The sequence below is a fragment of the Copadichromis virginalis genome, linkage group LG4 (assembly GCF_057382275.1).
Source record: "Copadichromis virginalis isolate Kocher_CV1m ecotype Utaka linkage group LG4, C_Virginalis_male_GT1.1, whole genome shotgun sequence".
Classification (NCBI taxonomy): Eukaryota; Metazoa; Chordata; class Actinopteri; order Cichliformes; family Cichlidae; genus Copadichromis; species Copadichromis virginalis.
The window spans coordinates 2,241,419-2,258,732 of NC_140621.1; the positions used below are offsets into that span (position 1 = coordinate 2,241,419).

Genomic DNA, 17,314 nt, shown 5'->3' on the forward strand with positions numbered 1-17,314 from the left:
AGAAGGATGCAGCGGCCCCCAGCTAAATTGAGTTTGAGACCCCTGTCCTACACCATAAATCAGTAAGAGAGGGTACGACCTCTCTCATGGCCCCAAGTGGTGTGTGCATGCCAGAGCACTCTGGAAGGCACACAGAGTCTTTACAGACTACTCAGGATCAAACCTCTATCATTATGCAATCGATTATACAACTCTAAGCATATATGAGTAAATATTTCTAAGCATAAATGACAATCAACAATATAAACCTTACAGCTGGTTTTAATAACAGAATTCATTTGTTTCTCAAACGAGAAAGAGCTATCGAGAAACACTCCTAAATCTTTAGTTCTTAACTTTTCCAGTGGGCCAAGGTCAACATTATCTGCTAATGCTAAATAGGCTGCCGTTATTAACTAATGCTAATTTGACATGAATTAGCATTATGCACTAATGCTAACACTTACTTTTTTTAAAAATGTGAGTAGCTAATGCTAACACTATTTCCCTTAACTTTATAACAATGTGAACGGCTAATGCTAACACTCTTTTTCCTAGCATTATAACATCTGAGCTGCTAATGCTAAGTAGGCTGCCATTAGCACCTACGTCTAATTTAAGGCAAATACGCATTAGAACCTAATGCTCATATCGTTTTCCTTTGCTTTATAACAATGTGAGCAGCTACTGCTAAATAGCATTAGCTAATAACAGCAGTCTAATTTAATGCAAGTTAGCCTCATTTGCATTACAACGATGTGAGGAGTTAACGCTAAGTATGCTGCCATTAGTGGCTAATTCTAATTAGGGGTGAATAAATATTACCAGCTAATGCTAATATCGTATTCTCTTCCCTTTTAACAATGTGAGCAGCTAGTGCTAGGTAGGCTGATGCTAGCAGCTAATGCTAAAGCTAATTTAATGTGAATTAGCATCACATTAGTGAGGAGTTAATGCTAAGTAGACTGCCATTAGCAGGTAATGCTAATTTTAGGTGAATAGGAATTGGCAGATAATGCTAATACCATATTTTCTTGCTTTATAACAATGTGACCAGCTAATGCTATGTAGGTTGCCGTTATTAGCTAATACTAATTTGAGGTGAATTAGCATTATCCCCTTATGCTAACATTGTTTTTTCTTACTTTTTAACAATACAAGTAGCTAATGTGAACACTTTTTTTTTTTTATTGAATTCTAATTTTTCCCTTGCGATGTGAAGAGTTAATGCTAAATAGGATGCCATTAGTGGCTAATTCTAATTTTAGATGAGAAAGCATTAGAAGCTAATGCTAATACCATATTTTCTTGCTTTATATCAATATTAGTAGGTAATGCTAAGTACGTAGCCATTATTAGCTAATGCTAATTTAGGTGAATTAGCATTATCCACTAATGCTAACACTGTTTTTGCCAACTCTTTTCCCTTGCATTATAACAATATGAGCAGCTAATGCTAAGAAGGCTGCCATTATTAGGTAATGCTAATTATTATGTGTGTTAGCATTATCCGCTGCTGCTAGCAATGTTTTATCTTACCTTTTAACAATATCAGCAGCTAATGCTAACACTACTTTAATTTCAGTTAAACCTACTTAGCATTAATTAACTTCATTTAGCATTAAGAAGTTTTTGCTATAGGCTACCATTAGTGGCTAATGCTAATTTTAGGTAAATAGAAATTGGCAGCTAATGCTAATACCATATTTTCTTGCCTTATAACAATGTGACCAGCTAATGCTAAGCAGGTGCCATTATTAGCTAATACTAATTTGAGATGAATTAGCATTATCCGCTTATGCTAACAATGTTTTTTCTTACTTTTTAACAATACGCCATTAGTGGCTAATTCTAATTTTAGATGAAAAAGGATTAACAGCTAATGCTCATACTGTTTGCTTTGTAAGAATGACAGCAGCTAATGATATGAAGTCTACCGTTATTAACTAATGCTAATTTGATGAGAATTAGCATTATCCGATAATGGTAACTCTTTCCCCCTGCATTATAACAATGTCAGGAGTTAATGCTAAGTAGCCTGCCATTAGGGGCTAACTCTAATTAGGGGTGAATAATTATTAGCAGCTAATACTAATACCGTTTTCTCTTTTTCCTTATAACAACTTGAGCAGCTAATGCTAATTTGATGCGAATTAGCATTATATTAGTGAGCAGTTAATGCTAAGTAGGCTGCCATTATTAACTAATACTACGTTGACGTGAATTAGCATTATGCGCTACTGCTAATACTGTTTTCTCTTACTTATTAAAAATGATAGTAGCTAATACTAATACTCTTTTCCGTTGGGTAACAACAAAGTGAGGAATTAATGCTAAGTTGGCTGCTTTTAGCGGCTTATTCTAATTAGGGGTGAATAATTATTAGCAGCAAATGCTAATACCGTTTTCTCTTTCCTTATAACAATATGAGCAGTTAATGCTAATTTGATGTAAATTAGCATTATATTAGTGAGGAGTTAATGCTAAGTAGGCTGCCATTAGCAGCTAAAGGTAATTTGAGGTGAATAAGCACTAGTAGCTAATGCCAATACCCTTTTCTCTTGTGTTATAATGATGTGAAACGTTAATATTGTTCTCAAACAACAGAATGAGAATGAAATATTGATTCTAACAGGGCCCGTAAACAGCATTAGCTTAGCAGCATTAGCTTATCAGAGTCTCCATCATGGTCACACAAATCCTTAGCGGAGCAAAGTGGCCTACTTAGCAATAGCTGCTGTAGAAAGCAAAGGGAAAACAGTATTAGCATTAGCTGCTAAATGTGCACTTGAGAACAAATCTATTGTGAATTCAGCCGTGAATGTAGTGTTTCCAGTAAGCTTCCATTTCCAAATGTTAGCTGCTCCTGTCTGCCTCTTTGTCACACACACAGACTGAAATGATTCACAGCCTTGTTTCATCCTTCTGTCAGTGTCACTGACTGTCACTGTGACTGTGGACATACAGCATGGGAAACACACACATGGCTGATACTTGTATCTAAAGTTACAAAATGTTGTCTCTGTCCAAATATTACCTAACTGTAAGTCTACTTTTAATGAAACTCTCAACATGACTTATCAGTTATCATTAATGTTCCTGCAAACAGACTCCTTGAAGACCCCCTACATAAATATCCATGTACTATCCAGCTAGACTAGTGTGTCTGTCCCTGCAAATATTCCTTCATGTGTGATTGTTCATGTCTCATCTGCAGGAAACAAACAGGAAGTGAGTGAAAGACACAGGAAATGATTCCAGCTCTTCCTCCTATATCAGACATTCTCTCCATACCTGAGAGTGTCCAGTCTCCAGCCTGGATCCTTCAGTCCAGCCGACAGAAGCTTCATTCCTGAGTCACCTGGATGATTGTAGCTCAGGTCCAGCTCTCTCAGATGGGAGGGGTTGGAGGTCAGAGCTGAGGCCAGAGAAGTACAGCCTTCCTCTGTGATCAGACAGCCTGACAGACTGCAGACACACAAAACAACAATCCATCTGTTATCCATCTCTATAGCAGCATAACTAAGTGATGGTTCAGGGTCACCTGATCCAGCTCTAACTATAAGTTTTATCAAAAAGGAAAGTTTGAAGCTGATCGTCAAAGTAGAGAGGGTGTCTGTCTCCTGAACTCAAACTGGGAGCTGCTTCCACACCCAGTCCAACATAGCCAGGCTTTCTTTGCTGCTTTGACAAAACCTCAAATCCCAGTCAGAGATGGTGAGCATCATCACAGTGATGATCATTTCTCTGTTAACCCAGGCTTTCTGCTTCAGGATCTGTGCACGCTCACAGAACAAGGAGACCTTTAAACATCATTTCACTAAATGGATGGACTGAGCTCAGCCTACAGATGAACTGGATAAATAAAGATTTGACCTCAGTGTGCTCAGTGTTCCTGTCTATTCCTAACATATTCCTAACATGATAGCTGCACTTTAGAGCTCTAAAACTGGAACTGACACATATTTAAACTCCACATGTTACTCAGTACATTCAGTTCTGACACTCGCCCACAGTCCAACAAAGGAAACATGGAGATCACATCAGTTTGTCACCAAAGTCTAATTATTCCAGAGGGCAGTGTTGATACAACTAAAGTTATTTTTAAGCAAAGTTGAGTTTTTTATCGTCGGAGTACTTCAAGTCTGAAGTATCATTTAAATGCATTACACGCTGTTGATGGCAGCAAACAAACCACCCAAACAAACAGAGGTGGGAGGCTTGGGCAGACTACGTAGATTCAGCTAGTGGGAGGAGTCAAGATAAACCAAAGAAAGACAAGCTAACAGACGCCACAGTGAAGTGAGTAGCTACAAACTTCAGGCCAATTAGTGTTGTTGAAGAAGTCGGTCTGAGGAACGTTCTTAGGATCAACAAATGACCGCATGTATGAGCCTCCCTCAAGACGCACCATCACAAGAAGAACAAATGAGCTGTAGAAAAAGGAGAGACTACGACAGCCACAGCGTTACAACGTGCACCAGCTGTTGGTCTCTCTGTAGACCTGGGAGTTATAGTACATGATATTAATGAAGACTGGGAGCTGCATTCTATAGCAAACAATTTGTTATGAGGTAATCAGCTGATCTTACTTTAACCGGAAGCCCTTCACAATAATTGCAAAGCCTTTATTTTGTCCAACTACCATCAGTTCGTCTGTACTGATGGTAACTTAAAGTCACACTAATGCAGTTTAGTTTGTATAGTGTAAGTAGTAGAAGTATACTACAGTACTCTGATCACTGATAGGATAGATTTATGTAGATATACACCTTTGTGTTTAACATTACTGCATTATAGTACTGTGATCTTTGTCCTTATATATGGTTATGTTAGCTATACTGACGTATGCATATAACTGGATATGTATCTTATCTATTCATCTTATTTGTCATGTATTTGTATTGTGTACTTCCTTTTTGTAAGAAACCACACACGTGATCACAGCCACAAGAATCAATCAGTGAAAGAATAAAGTGCCTCAAACCAAACCTTAAGCTCCTTATTCCACACGCTGGGCCTTCAGTGGTGCTCTGGCTGACACACCAGAGTGACTGGAGTGCTAAAGAGTGAATCGGACACACCAGTGTAATCCCTGATATCTCCACTACATTTAATCGTCCTTCAGCCTGTGGCTGCAGTTAGCTGGTCTGCTAGTTAGCTGGTGTGCTAGTTAGCCGGTGTGCTATTTAGCCGGTTCGCTAGTCAGCTGGTGTGCTAGTTAGCTGGTATGCTAGTTAGCCGGTTCGCTAGTCGGCTGGTGTACTAGTTAGCCAGTGTGCTAGTTAGCCGGTTCGCTAGTTAGCTGGTCTGCTACTTAGCTGGTTTGCTAGATAGCCGGTGTGCTAGTTAGCTGGTGTGCTAATTAGCAGAAATGTGACTTTACAGCTCGGCCTCACTCACTGACATTAGTCAGATATGACTGAATCTATATCACACTTAAAGCTTTCTGTAAATGAAAGGCTCAGTGAAAACGAGGCACTTCAGTCAATTTTAAAACACACACTCTGAATATAACCTGATCCAGACCAGGTTATAGGTTCAGCATCAGTAACCACGGTGATGTAGCCAGGTAAACACTTGTGCATTTATGCTCACAATCACTCCAGTTAACCCAGCATGCATGTTTTTGGACTGTGGGAGGAAGCAGAGAACCTGAAGACAACCTACACAGGCCACACTATCACCCTTATTTACAGAATTATAATTTAATTGGGTGATAAAGTAAAGAAAATAAATATTTTAATAAAAAAATATTCATAAATGAACTATTATTCAAGTAAGTAAGTAGAATATATTTATATAGCACATAATCTCGTTTGTATAGAAATGTCTTCATCTGCTTTTTCAAAGAGTCAGTGGAGTCTAGACAGCATAAAGATAACAGCAGGGAGTTCCACAGCCTCGGTGCCTGAAAAGCTCGATCCCCACGTGTGTTGAACCGAGTCTGTGGGACCAATAGTGACCTCTGACCTAAAGACCTAAGTGCTCGGTATGAAGCATGAGGTTTCAACAGGTCAGAGATGCACTGAGGAGCTTCACCATGTACAGCTCTAAAAGTTATGAGTATAATGTTAAAATGAACCCTAAAATTTAGTGGCAACCAATGAAGAGAAGCCAAAACTGGAGTAATGTGTGACCTCTTGTTTGTGCCAGTTAAAAGTCTCGCCGCAGCATTCTGTACAGTGTGAAGCTCCAGAGCTGATTTGTTGAGACAAGTAAAAAGACCATTACAATACTCCAAGTGAGTAGAGATAAAAGCATGAAGAATCATCTCAAGTTCTGCCTTTGACACCAGTCTGAGTTTAGAAATGTTTCTTGGATGATAAAAACAGTTTTGAAACAGTTGTTTAGAGAGTTTCTCAAGCAACATTGAACTGTCGAAAATAACACCTAAGTTTCTGAGACTCGATTTAATGGAAGGACCTAAAAACTGATCTGCTGCCTAATTTCTGAAGACATGTGATCAGGAGCAATGATCAAAGTTTCTGTTTTATCCGTATTAAACTGGAGAAAGTTGAAGTTTCACAATTATTTGATTCCTGAAAGACAATTATTTAAACAAGAAAATGTATCAAACTGAGAATCTTTGAAAGAACAGTATAACTTAATGTCTGAATGTCATCAGCGTAGAGATGATAAGAAATATTATTGTAATATCTGATAATTTGGCCTAGAGCAGGGGTGGGGAACTCCAGGCCTCAAGGGCCGGTGTCCTGCAGGTTTTAGGTCTAACCCTGGGTCAGCACACCTGAATCAAATTCATTACCAGGCCTCTGGAGAACCTCAGGACGTGTTGAGGAGGAATTTAACCATTTAAATCAGATGTGATGGATCAAGGAAACATCTAAAAACTGCAGGACACCAGCCCTCGAGGCCTGGCGTTTGTCACCTGTGGCCTAGAGGACGTATATAAACCAAAAAGAGAATCGGGCCTAAAACAGATCCTTGAGGTACCCCAGAAGGCAGAACGGATGTTTCAGACAACACATGATTCATACAGACAGTCAAAGATCTCTCAGATACAGTAGATACGACAAACCATTTTAAAGCAACACCAGTAATCCTGAACAAGTCCTTCAGCCTATTTATCATGATGCTGTGATCAACAGTATCAAAAGCAGAGGAGACATCCAACTCAGTGCACTCTCCAGAGTCTGCTGCCATCAGAATGTCACCACACACTTTAAGTTAAGCCATCTCAGTGGAGGACAGTTTACAGAAACCAGACTGGAAAATGTCCAGAACACTGTTTTTCTCCAGAAAGTCGTTAAGTTGTTCTGCAACTGTTTTTTCCACGTTCGTTCAATGATTCATTACAATCAGATTTAGTATAGACTGGTACACGAGGAATATCAGGAGAGACAATTTTCATAATTGTATCAAACAATACTTTGGTTCTTTTCTGAAGCCATTAGATTTGAAAACTATTCAGTTCCAGCTTTTTTATCATGTTGTTAAGTGAGGATATTGATTCCTTGAGATGTACTCGATGAACCTCAAGCTTGGAAGCCTTCCATAAACGTTCTAACTTGACAGAATATCTCTTGAAATTTTGAGTATTTTCATTTATCCAGGGATAGAAATTTGAAGAATGGACAACACTTTGCTTCAGAGGTGCCGCTGTGTCTAAATAAAATGGACAAAGTGTTGTCTCCAGGAGTTTAGCTGATTTAGAGTGGCCAGGTACGGTGGGTGTGCTCCGGTTAAAGAACACGGAGGCAGACTTCCAAATTCAGGTGATTTATTCGGTCTGTAGTGAGGATACAGTCACCTGACCTAAACCCAGTGGAGATGGTTTGGGATCAGTGTTGGGCAAGTGACTTTGAACAAGTAATTATAGTTAGTAGTTACCAAGAAGTAACTAGTAACTATTAGAGATGGACCGATCCGATATTACGTATCGGTATCGGTCCGATACTGACCTAAATTACTGGATCGGATATCGGAGAAAAATAAAAAATGTAATCCGATCCATTAAATATCACGAAAGTACCTCACAAAACTTGCAACACGCTGTAACTCACCTCAGAACGTTAGCACGTCGGAGCAGTATGCATCACGTGATAGAGCAGCTGTGGCATGCGGGACCTGTGGTCTGGATAGCATGTGGAGCTTCGCTAGCAACCCGGCATTTCATCTCCGACAAAGTTATCCCGAGAGAAGTAAAGCAAGTGTGTAAGTCCATCTCTGAATGTTTGTAAAGCATTCCTGCGTTAAGCTTAACAAACGACTGCCTCTTCTTGCTGCTACTTCAATCATGAAACTGATCAATGATCAGCTGATCGGCTTTTCTGTCTCGAGTCCGTCTCTCTTGTTTGTTTTTGGCCCACTTTGCACCAGAAAGAGGAAACCAGCGGCTGAACAACAGCAGCACGTTTAAGCTTGATCAGCTGTTGTTAGAATTTATTTAATATTACTTTCTACTCGAGGATCTTTTTCTACGTAGCTGACGCTGGTAACTGTGCAGGGGCGGATCTAGCAAAGTTTAGTCAGGGGGGCCGATAGGGCATTAACAGGGAAAAGGGGGCACAAAGACATACTTTTCTTTCTTATTCTCATTTAAAATGTCTAGCTTTTAATAAATAATTATCTGACACCCAAAGTTTTAATCTGATGTAAAATGAATAGAAGTCAATTACTGTATATAGTGACTATTAAGTCTAATATATATACCCTAGTAAGCTATAGTACTTTTTCCTTTGGGAAGGTACCATCTGTGCAGTCTGCAATTTTGTTGAAGAAAGATGTTGAATCTATTTAATATTTCTTGAAAAATAATTGATTTCTGTGCATTTTTTTTCACACTGCATCAAATTAAGGTTGATTACGTTGATTAAGCATCATGAGGTGGAGCGTGAGGGGTGGTTCCCTATTTTTTATTTATTTATTTTTGTTGTTCCTGGGAGTTGGAACCCTATTAGTTAGGTTGCTTAATATTTATGCTAAGTACTCTTTAAAATACCAGAATAGGGAGGATGGTGCAGGTTTGAGTTTATTAGATTGATCAGTATTGCTGAACTATGAAATGTTTTTTTTTGCATACAGGTATAACAGAATAGCTTTAGTGTAGTTGTTGTTTTAAACTTGAGTATGAACTTATACAAAATGCAGCAAGATATTTAACAAAACAGTTTTGTTGATTAAAAAACACTATATCGGATTCATATCGGTATCGGCAGATATCCAAATTTATGATATCGGTATCGGTATCGGACATAAAAAAGTGGTATCGTGCCATCTCTAGTAACTATACTACTAACTATAGTTAACTCTACGTAGTTACTTAGAGTTAAAATATTGTAAGTCAGTTACTAAAAGTAATTAATTACTTGAAAAGTAACTATTGCGTTACTTTAAAAAAAATGTTCAACCCTCTGGGGTCCAGGGTATAATTGCCCATTTTTAACTACTTTTGATTTGACCTCTATATTCCACCTTTAAAAACTATTTACTTTGCCTGTTTGGTATCATTCTTTTCAGCACAACCTCACGTGTCTGAATTTACAGTTATGTTTTCATTTTGACAGACTGTATTAACACAATTGACCTAAAATCAGACAAAAAACAATATGAGTAGAAAAAGTTATATTTTTTACTGTTACAACCACAAACATGTTTAATAAATCATTAACTTGAAATCTAATAATTTTAATATTTTAATAATATTTTATTAATAATAATAATAATAATAATAATAATAATAATAATGGATTGCATTTATATAGCGCTTTTCGGGCCTTAAAGCGCTTTACAATGCCACTATTCATTCACTCTCACATTCACACACTGGTGGAGGCAACTACAGTTGTAGCCACAGCTGCCCTGGGGCAGACTGACAGAAGCGAGGCTGCCATATCGCACCATCGGCCCCTCTGGCCATCACCAGTAGGCGCTAGGTGAAGTGTCTTGCCCAAAGACACAATGACCGAGACTGTCCGAGCCGGGGCTCGAACCGGCAACCTTCCGGTTACAAGACGAACACCCTTAAAATCCTATACACAAGGTTTGCAAACAACCATTTTGTTATTTGTAACAATTTACCTTTTACCTTGATTTTTTAAAAATAACTATTTCAAACTATTTACAGAACAATCAGCTGTTCTGCATTAAATAAGATGCCACAAATTATTTGTGCCACTCCAAAAAAATAATTTCTGTCCACCATAAAGGAGAACATCACAGCCTGATACCTGCAGGTCTGACAGCAGCAGGTGTATCACTGCTGTTTCTACCTGGAGACACCGTTTACACTGTAATCTGCATTTGCTGGTTTTGTGGCAGCACCTGTAACAATTCCATTCAATTCAACTCTATTTATATAGTGCCAAATCACAACAGTCGCCTCAGGGCACTTAACATTCAGCAATTGCCTCATTGTTCTGACAGACAACATAAAACTATCCACTACACTACACACTAACTTTTTTTGTTCTTTTTTCCCCTACACACTAACTACACAACACAACATACTATGCACACACTCCAAATACGCTAAACGTCACAAATCTCTCACATCTCACACCGTCACTCCTAAAACTTCCCCCTCTTCCTAAACAACCAAATGTCATGTTGCTATATCATTTTTTTGATTGGTCGACATGGTTCATTTTTCCACCAACAGGAAAGGGATGATTTGGGGTTTTTTTGCTCATAAGCAGAGAGTGCTTGCTGTGCTGTCCTTAGACAGTAAAAGTGACGAAACTATTGAGGAAAAAAATGCAGCGTATATATTGTTTATCATGACTCTGGTTTTATGTGACCTATCAACACAATTTAAAAACTGGTATATGTCACCTTGTTGCTTTGTAATCTTGAAGTGGTCATGTGATTGGCTTACCATGAATACTTTATTCTTCCTCAGCCAAACAGCAGCACTCATGCGATTGTTTTGCCCCCTTAGCTCCAGGTGTTGTGCCAAAAAGTGATCGTCTGCCAGAAAGTGATCGCTGTCCGCGGGAGTGCATGCAGCTGCTTAACCCTTTAAAGCCGGTCAGAGTGGGCACACTCTGTTTTGCGTAACATAATATTCCAGAAACACGCTTTGCCGATCCGATCAGCTGTTTGTAACACTTCCTACTTTGGAATTGACATCAGCGTGAACTATCGCATATCCGCCATGACCTGCCCAAAACCGGAAGTGATGTCATTTTTGCAGAAATGTATTTTTTACCATCATGGCCTCATAACCCTATACTAGTGTTTTTTAAAGTTATGTTTGACTTTCTGACTTTCTGTGTTGTTTCTGGGATGCTTAGGACTCATATTGCACTGCTGGAAATAGTTTATTTTGATGCATATGCTGCTTTTTTGCAAATTTGCACTATAATATTTATTTTCGTTTTTCCTGCAGTGTATAGAAATTAGTGTATTTCAAAAATAAAACTATGAAGGCACTCAAAATAAATTTCATGTGGTGGGAAACTATTTTGTGCAACTTTTTTGCATTTACAGTTTTGAGGGATAAGCCTCTTAACCCTCCTGCCATCCTTTAAAAAACTCACACCCATCACCCTAGGGACCATTCTCAGCCACGCCATAAAAAGACCATATATCCATATTTTATTCTACTTTAAATTAGCCAACCTTGTAAAACTACTTCTCCCTGAAATATTCATGTAAAGTTTTAATTATATTTTCGTTGTTTTAACCCTTCAAATCCCAGTGTTATTACATGAGCGCCCTGTGTTATAAGCCCCAAAAACCAAAAAACGAAACTAAATATTTCCACAAAAAACCAGTTGAAGTAATATGTGATTGTCATTATAAGTAGGCCTTTAGATGGACCAAAGATTGGCACCAACATACATTTTGACCTGCCATTATTTTTTTTGCATTTTTTTTGCAATTTAAAAATTAAAACTTCAAGGCCCTGAGTCTTCATTGACATCCAAGAAAAGAAGAAAAAATAAAATCATATGATGATAATTTGGGGTTGAAAAATAGCGTTTATAATGGAAGTCAATGGGCAGAAAATGGTCCCCAGGGTGATGGGTGTGGGGATTTCTGCTGCTCAGCCATTTTAGGCTGATTTAAGGAATTCACACTGGAATATTAACATTGACAGGTAAAAACTATCCTGTGGCAAGTTTGGTTATATTCCACTGAACACAGTGGAAATGGCAGCCATTTAACACATAGCAGTGGCACAAAAAGGTCCCAAGAAGGCAGGAAGGTTAAATTTCTCTAACTAGAAATATATGTTAAAAAACAAAAACGATTTTCAAATTTTTTTTAGTTTATTGCACTTTTTGCAATTTATGTAATTTCTATGCACTTAATTAATGCATATTATTAAAATTTAGGCTGTAATGGTTGTATTGATGTAGAGCAACTTGAAATGCTCCCAAAAATGGCTCCACAGCATGTAAAAATATAATATAAGCTGTGGCGGACTTGGTTCTATGGTAAGTCTTAAAGGGTTAAAGCTGTAGCGCCCAGATTACTTATAGCTACTTCCATGCAGCTGATATAAGATTGGTTGTTGAAAAATAGTAACGCAACCGCACCGAATCCAATTCAGGATTTTGATTTCCATCACACTTCCACTGGATGCCCAGCTGCTCTCCTATTATGTGATTATCATCAACACAGAACTGGAGGATAAGACCGCGGTTCTGGGGGTTGGGAAGCTCATCTTGTAACCAGAAGGTTGCCAGTAGGATCTCTCTGTCTTGGTCGTTGTGTTCTTGGAACACAAGACACTTCAGTATGTAGTTAGTACCGGGCGACTCCCCTCCCCCACATCGGCACCAGAACCCTGTATTATCTACAGGGTAAGAATGCCTGTTTTATCAAACTATGGCTATTACTACTGTGATCATTTGCAGCCCAGTGTGCTGCTCTCTCTGCTGGGATGAACCACTGGAGCTCACCCAGTCATCCCTTTCTTTCTCTCAAGAAGAAGTGAAATAAATGTATTTATTATGTTACGAGTCTAATATTCTTTAAATCAAACTGTAATGAATAAATGAAGCAAGAAGATTTGGTGGCTCCAAGTGTTGTAGAAGAAATGATAAACATCTCATTTTGAGAAATCAGCCTTTAAAATTAAGTAAGTACTGTGAATAAAAAACTAACAGCAAACCAATCGGTAGTCGCCAATTACTTTTGAAAGTAATTCGGAGTCCAATTATCCACTCAAATGTAAATAAAAGTTCACTTGACAGCTGTATAAAGGTTACCTGTTTATACAATAATATAAGTCACATTTCAAATGATCATCTGTGGAAAAGTTTGAATCCTGACCTGAGAGTTTCCACTGCACACTGTGAACTCTTTAGTCCAGCGGACAGAAGCTTCACTCCTGAATCCTGCAGGTTGTTGTTACCCAGGTCCAGCTCTCTCAGACTGGAGGACTGGGAGCTGAGGACTGAGGACAGAGCTTCACAGCTTCTGTCTGACAGGTTACAGCCACTCAGTCTGAAGAAAGGATGACAAGAAGACATGAAACACTTGTGTTAAAGTATATTCATGGTGCCATGAGGAGCTACTACATTTACAATATTTCAACACTGTTTCAGGACATGCTGGAATCCTTATTGCCTCATGTTACAAAAGACAAATGTGGCAGTTTAGTGTGATTTGGATGGATTCATTAAAAAAACAAAACATAAACACTGTTAATTTTTTCCAAATGAAATTGATTAAATGATGTTAATTGATGAAAAAAAAATCGATATTGCTTGATCTGACCTCAGCGTTTCCAGTTTGCAGTATTGACTCTTCATCCCAGCAGACAGAAGCTTCACTCCTGAATCCTGCAGGTTGTTGTTACCCAGGTCCAGCTCTGTCAGATGGGAGGACTGGGAGCTCAGGACTGAGGACAGAGCTTCACAGCTTCTGTCTGACAGGTTACAGCCACTCAGTCTGAAATCAAGGTGGAAGGGAGACAAGATCAACCAAACAAATCAGAGCTTTATTGCTTTTTTATTGTTTTTAAGCAGAAATCAGTGAGGTGCTGGTAGATTCTGTTCTTTTGGTTTATTACCCAACAACACACACATACACTAATATTTGTGACTTTTGTAATAGTAGCATTTACAATGCAAAGCAACAGCGATCACAGATTGAAGGGGCCTGAATAAAACTACAATGCAGTGATTTTTAAGATGACCTGTTCTTCCAATTTCCAACAACAGATTTCTCCAACCTTACAGTTAAAAATAATTCTTTATCTCATACTGAATCTTGGTGCACCTCCCCCCAGTTTATTAAAATGGAGTGGTACTGAAGTTGCTGTAAGTGATGTGTGATGCCACTGATTTCCTTTCTGATCCAATACAAAGTAAAATTCAGGCTGGTATCTGCGATACTGATGAAAACTATTCCTTCAGAATCAATACAAGACATCATAAGAAAATATGATGTTTTGTATAACATAAAAAGCCTGAATTTTAAAATATTCAGTTAATAATCAAAAACAGATGTGACTGAAAATAATAAAACTGAGAAACATTTTATGACCATTCGATCCTTTTACAACCATTGCAAGAGCTTGGTTGGCATAGCCGGCAATACGTTGGATAGTAATAAGTCCGGTGGGTGATGGGCTCCACCAGGGCTGCCCTTTGTCACCGATTCTGTTCATAAATTTTATGTTTAAAGGCTGTATCAAAAGTTCATTCAAGTTACAATATTGTGGTCAAAAGTTCTCCTTTTTTCTTTTATACTATACAACTACGCTGTCTCATGGTTTTAGGACATGGATCTGTCATGGAAGAAATCTATGACCACTTTTAATCAACATTTTAAAAATAAACATGATCACAGATTTACTCACAGAGCCTTGTTGGAGGCTTTGACCACTGGCAGCAGCCTCAGAAGAGCCTCCTCTGAAGCAGAGTATTTCTTCAGGTCAAACACATCCAGATCTTCTTCTGATGACAGTAAGATGAAGACCAGAGCTGACCACTGAGCAGGAGACAGTTCACCTGTGGAGAGACTTCCTGATCTCAGGGACTGTTGGATCTCCTCCACTAGAGAACGATCATCCAGTTCATTCAGACAGTGGATCAGATTGATGCTTTTCTCTGCAGACAGATTCTCACTGAGCTTCTTCTTGATGTACTGGACTGTTTCCTGATTGGTCTGTGAGCTACTTCCTGTCTGTGTCAGCAGACCTCGTAGGAGAGTCTGATTGGTCTGCAGTGAAAGACCCAGGAGGAAGCGGAGGAACAAGTCCAGGTGTCCATTTGGACTCTGTAAGGCCTTGTTCACAGCACTCTGGTGGAGAGATTGAAGTTTTAGTTTGTTAAATAGTTTAGACCATGTAGAGGTTGTTTGTTGTTGTTCCAGCAGATTGAGTCCAGAGTTGATGAAGGTCAGATGGACATGAAGAGCAGCCAGAAACTCCTGAACACTCAGATGGATGAAGCAGAACACCTTGTCCTGGTACAGTCCTCTCTCCTCTTTAAAGATCTGTGTGAACACTCCTGAGTACACTGAGGCTGCTCTGATATCGATGCCACACTCTGTCAGGTCTGATTCATAGAAGATCAGGTTTCCTTTCTGCAGCTGATCAAAAGCCAGTTTTCCCAGAGACTCCATCATCTTCCTGCTCTCTGGACTCCAGTGTGGATCTGTCTCAGCTCCTCCATCATACTTGACCTTCTTCACTTTGGCCTGAACCACCAGGAAGTGGATGTACATCTCAGTCAGGGTCTTGGGCAGCTGTCCTCCCTCTCTGGTTTCCAGCACATCCTCCAGAACTGTAGCAGTGATCCAGCAGAAGACTGGGATGTGACACATGATGTGGAGGCTTCGTGATGTCTTGATGTGGGAGATGATCCTGCTGGCCTGCTCCTCATCTCTGAATCTCTTCCTGAAGTACTCCTCCTTCTGTGGGTCAGTGAACCCTCTGACCTCTGTCACCATGCCAACACAGTCAGGAGGGATCTGATTGGCTGCTGCAGGTCGTGTGGTTATCCAGAGGCGAGCAGAGGGAAGCAGTTTCCCCCTGATGAGGTTTATCAGCAGCACATCCACTGAGGTGGACTTTCTAGGGTCAGTTAGGATTGTAGTTTTGTGGAAGTCCAGAGGAAGTCGACACTCATCCAGACCATCAAAGATGAACACAACCTGGAAGTCTTCAAAGCTGCAGATTCCTGCTTCTTTGGTTTCAGTAAAGAAGTGATGAACAAGTCCCACCAAGCTGAACTTTTCCTCTTTCAGCACATTCAGCTCTCTGAAAGTGAATGGAAATATGAACTGGATGTGCTGGTTGGCTTTGTCTTCAGCCCAGTCCAGGCTGTATTTCTGTGTTAAGACTGTTTTCCCAATGCCAGCCACTCCCTTTGTCAGCACTGTTCTGATTGGTTCATCTCTTCCAGGTGAGGCTTTAAAGATGTCTTCTTGTCTGATGGTTGTTTCTGGTCTGTCTGGTTTCCTGGATGCTGTTTCAATCTGTCTGACCTCATGTTCATCATTGACCTCTGCAGTCCCTCCCTCTGTGATGTAGAGCTCTGTGTAGATCTGATTCAGGAGGGTTGGGTTTCCTGCTTTAGCGATGCCCTCAAACACACACTGGAACTTCTTCTTCAGGGTGGATTTAAGGTTACGATGACAAACTGCAGCTTGAAGTTCTGAATGAGAAGAAAAATAAACACTCAATTCCAAAAAGAACTAATCTTTAAAACATGTTGCTCCATCTTCCATCTCTGGAAAATGTTCATTTATCCAGCAGCTTAAATCTTTAGATAAATCCTCTTACTGCTCTGCAGACGGTCAGCCAGCTCCTCCTGCTTCATTCTCCTCAGGAAGTCCACTGTGATCTTCACAAACGCCTCTCTGCTGCTGCTCCTCTGACTCTCTAAGCATTCTGGGTAATCTGGACTCAGAACCTTCTGGATCTTCTTCAGCTCGTTCTTCACAAAAGTGATGATGTTGTCCTCCAGCAGCTGGAACAGAATATTTATGAATGAGCCAATCAGACTGAAATCATGGAGCCAAACATCAGATCCATGTTGGACACACTGACGATCCACTGGTCTACAAAGAGCAGCATGGAGATGACTGTGAACAGAACAGATGTAACAGTAGTTGTTGTACATGTACAGACCATAAATATGGAGTCCAGCTGTGTTTGATGCTGCTGGGCAGACTGACCACTGGGAACCTCTGAGCTCTGCTGGTCCACTCTGTGGAGGAACCATGAAGGATTAGATCAACACAGGATAAAGATCCAGGAGTTTCTGCTCAAATAACTTCATCTGAATCAAGTCTGTCAAGTTTTAAACTCTCAGATTGTGAACATATCAGTAATTTTCAGTCTGTTTTCATGGACGTCCTTTCAGTGGTGATGTCAGGGATGATTTTGAAGAAGCTCATCAAACTG

At 39.5% G+C, this 17,314-nt stretch overlaps 2 protein-coding genes across 2 annotated transcripts in view; both read right to left on the bottom strand.

Annotated features, from left to right (window-relative positions):
* LOC146710530 (stonustoxin subunit beta-like) overlaps nucleotides 1-13,529 on the bottom strand; it is a 21,450-nt gene extending 7,921 nt beyond the window's left edge. The window contains exons 1-3 of the mRNA XM_085455321.1: nucleotides 13,525-13,529; nucleotides 13,228-13,329; nucleotides 3,274-3,447 (exon numbers count right to left, since the gene is read on the bottom strand). Of these exons, the coding sequence (XP_085311447.1) occupies nucleotides 3,274-3,447; nucleotides 13,228-13,329; nucleotides 13,525-13,529 (281 nt within the window). The remainder of the gene's footprint in view (nucleotides 1-3,273; nucleotides 3,448-13,227; nucleotides 13,330-13,524) is intronic.
* Nucleotides 13,530-13,625: 96 nt separating this feature from the next.
* Nucleotides 13,626-16,628, bottom strand: LOC146710531 (protein NLRC3-like). Its single transcript, XM_085455322.1, has 3 exons — nucleotides 16,624-16,628; nucleotides 14,762-16,585; nucleotides 13,626-13,848 (listed from the first exon to the last, which is right to left on the bottom strand). The coding sequence occupies exons 1-3, from the start codon at nucleotides 16,626-16,628 to the stop codon at nucleotides 13,626-13,628; spliced, it is 2,052 nt and encodes a 683-aa protein (XP_085311448.1).
* Nucleotides 16,629-17,314: the final 686 nt, after the last annotated feature.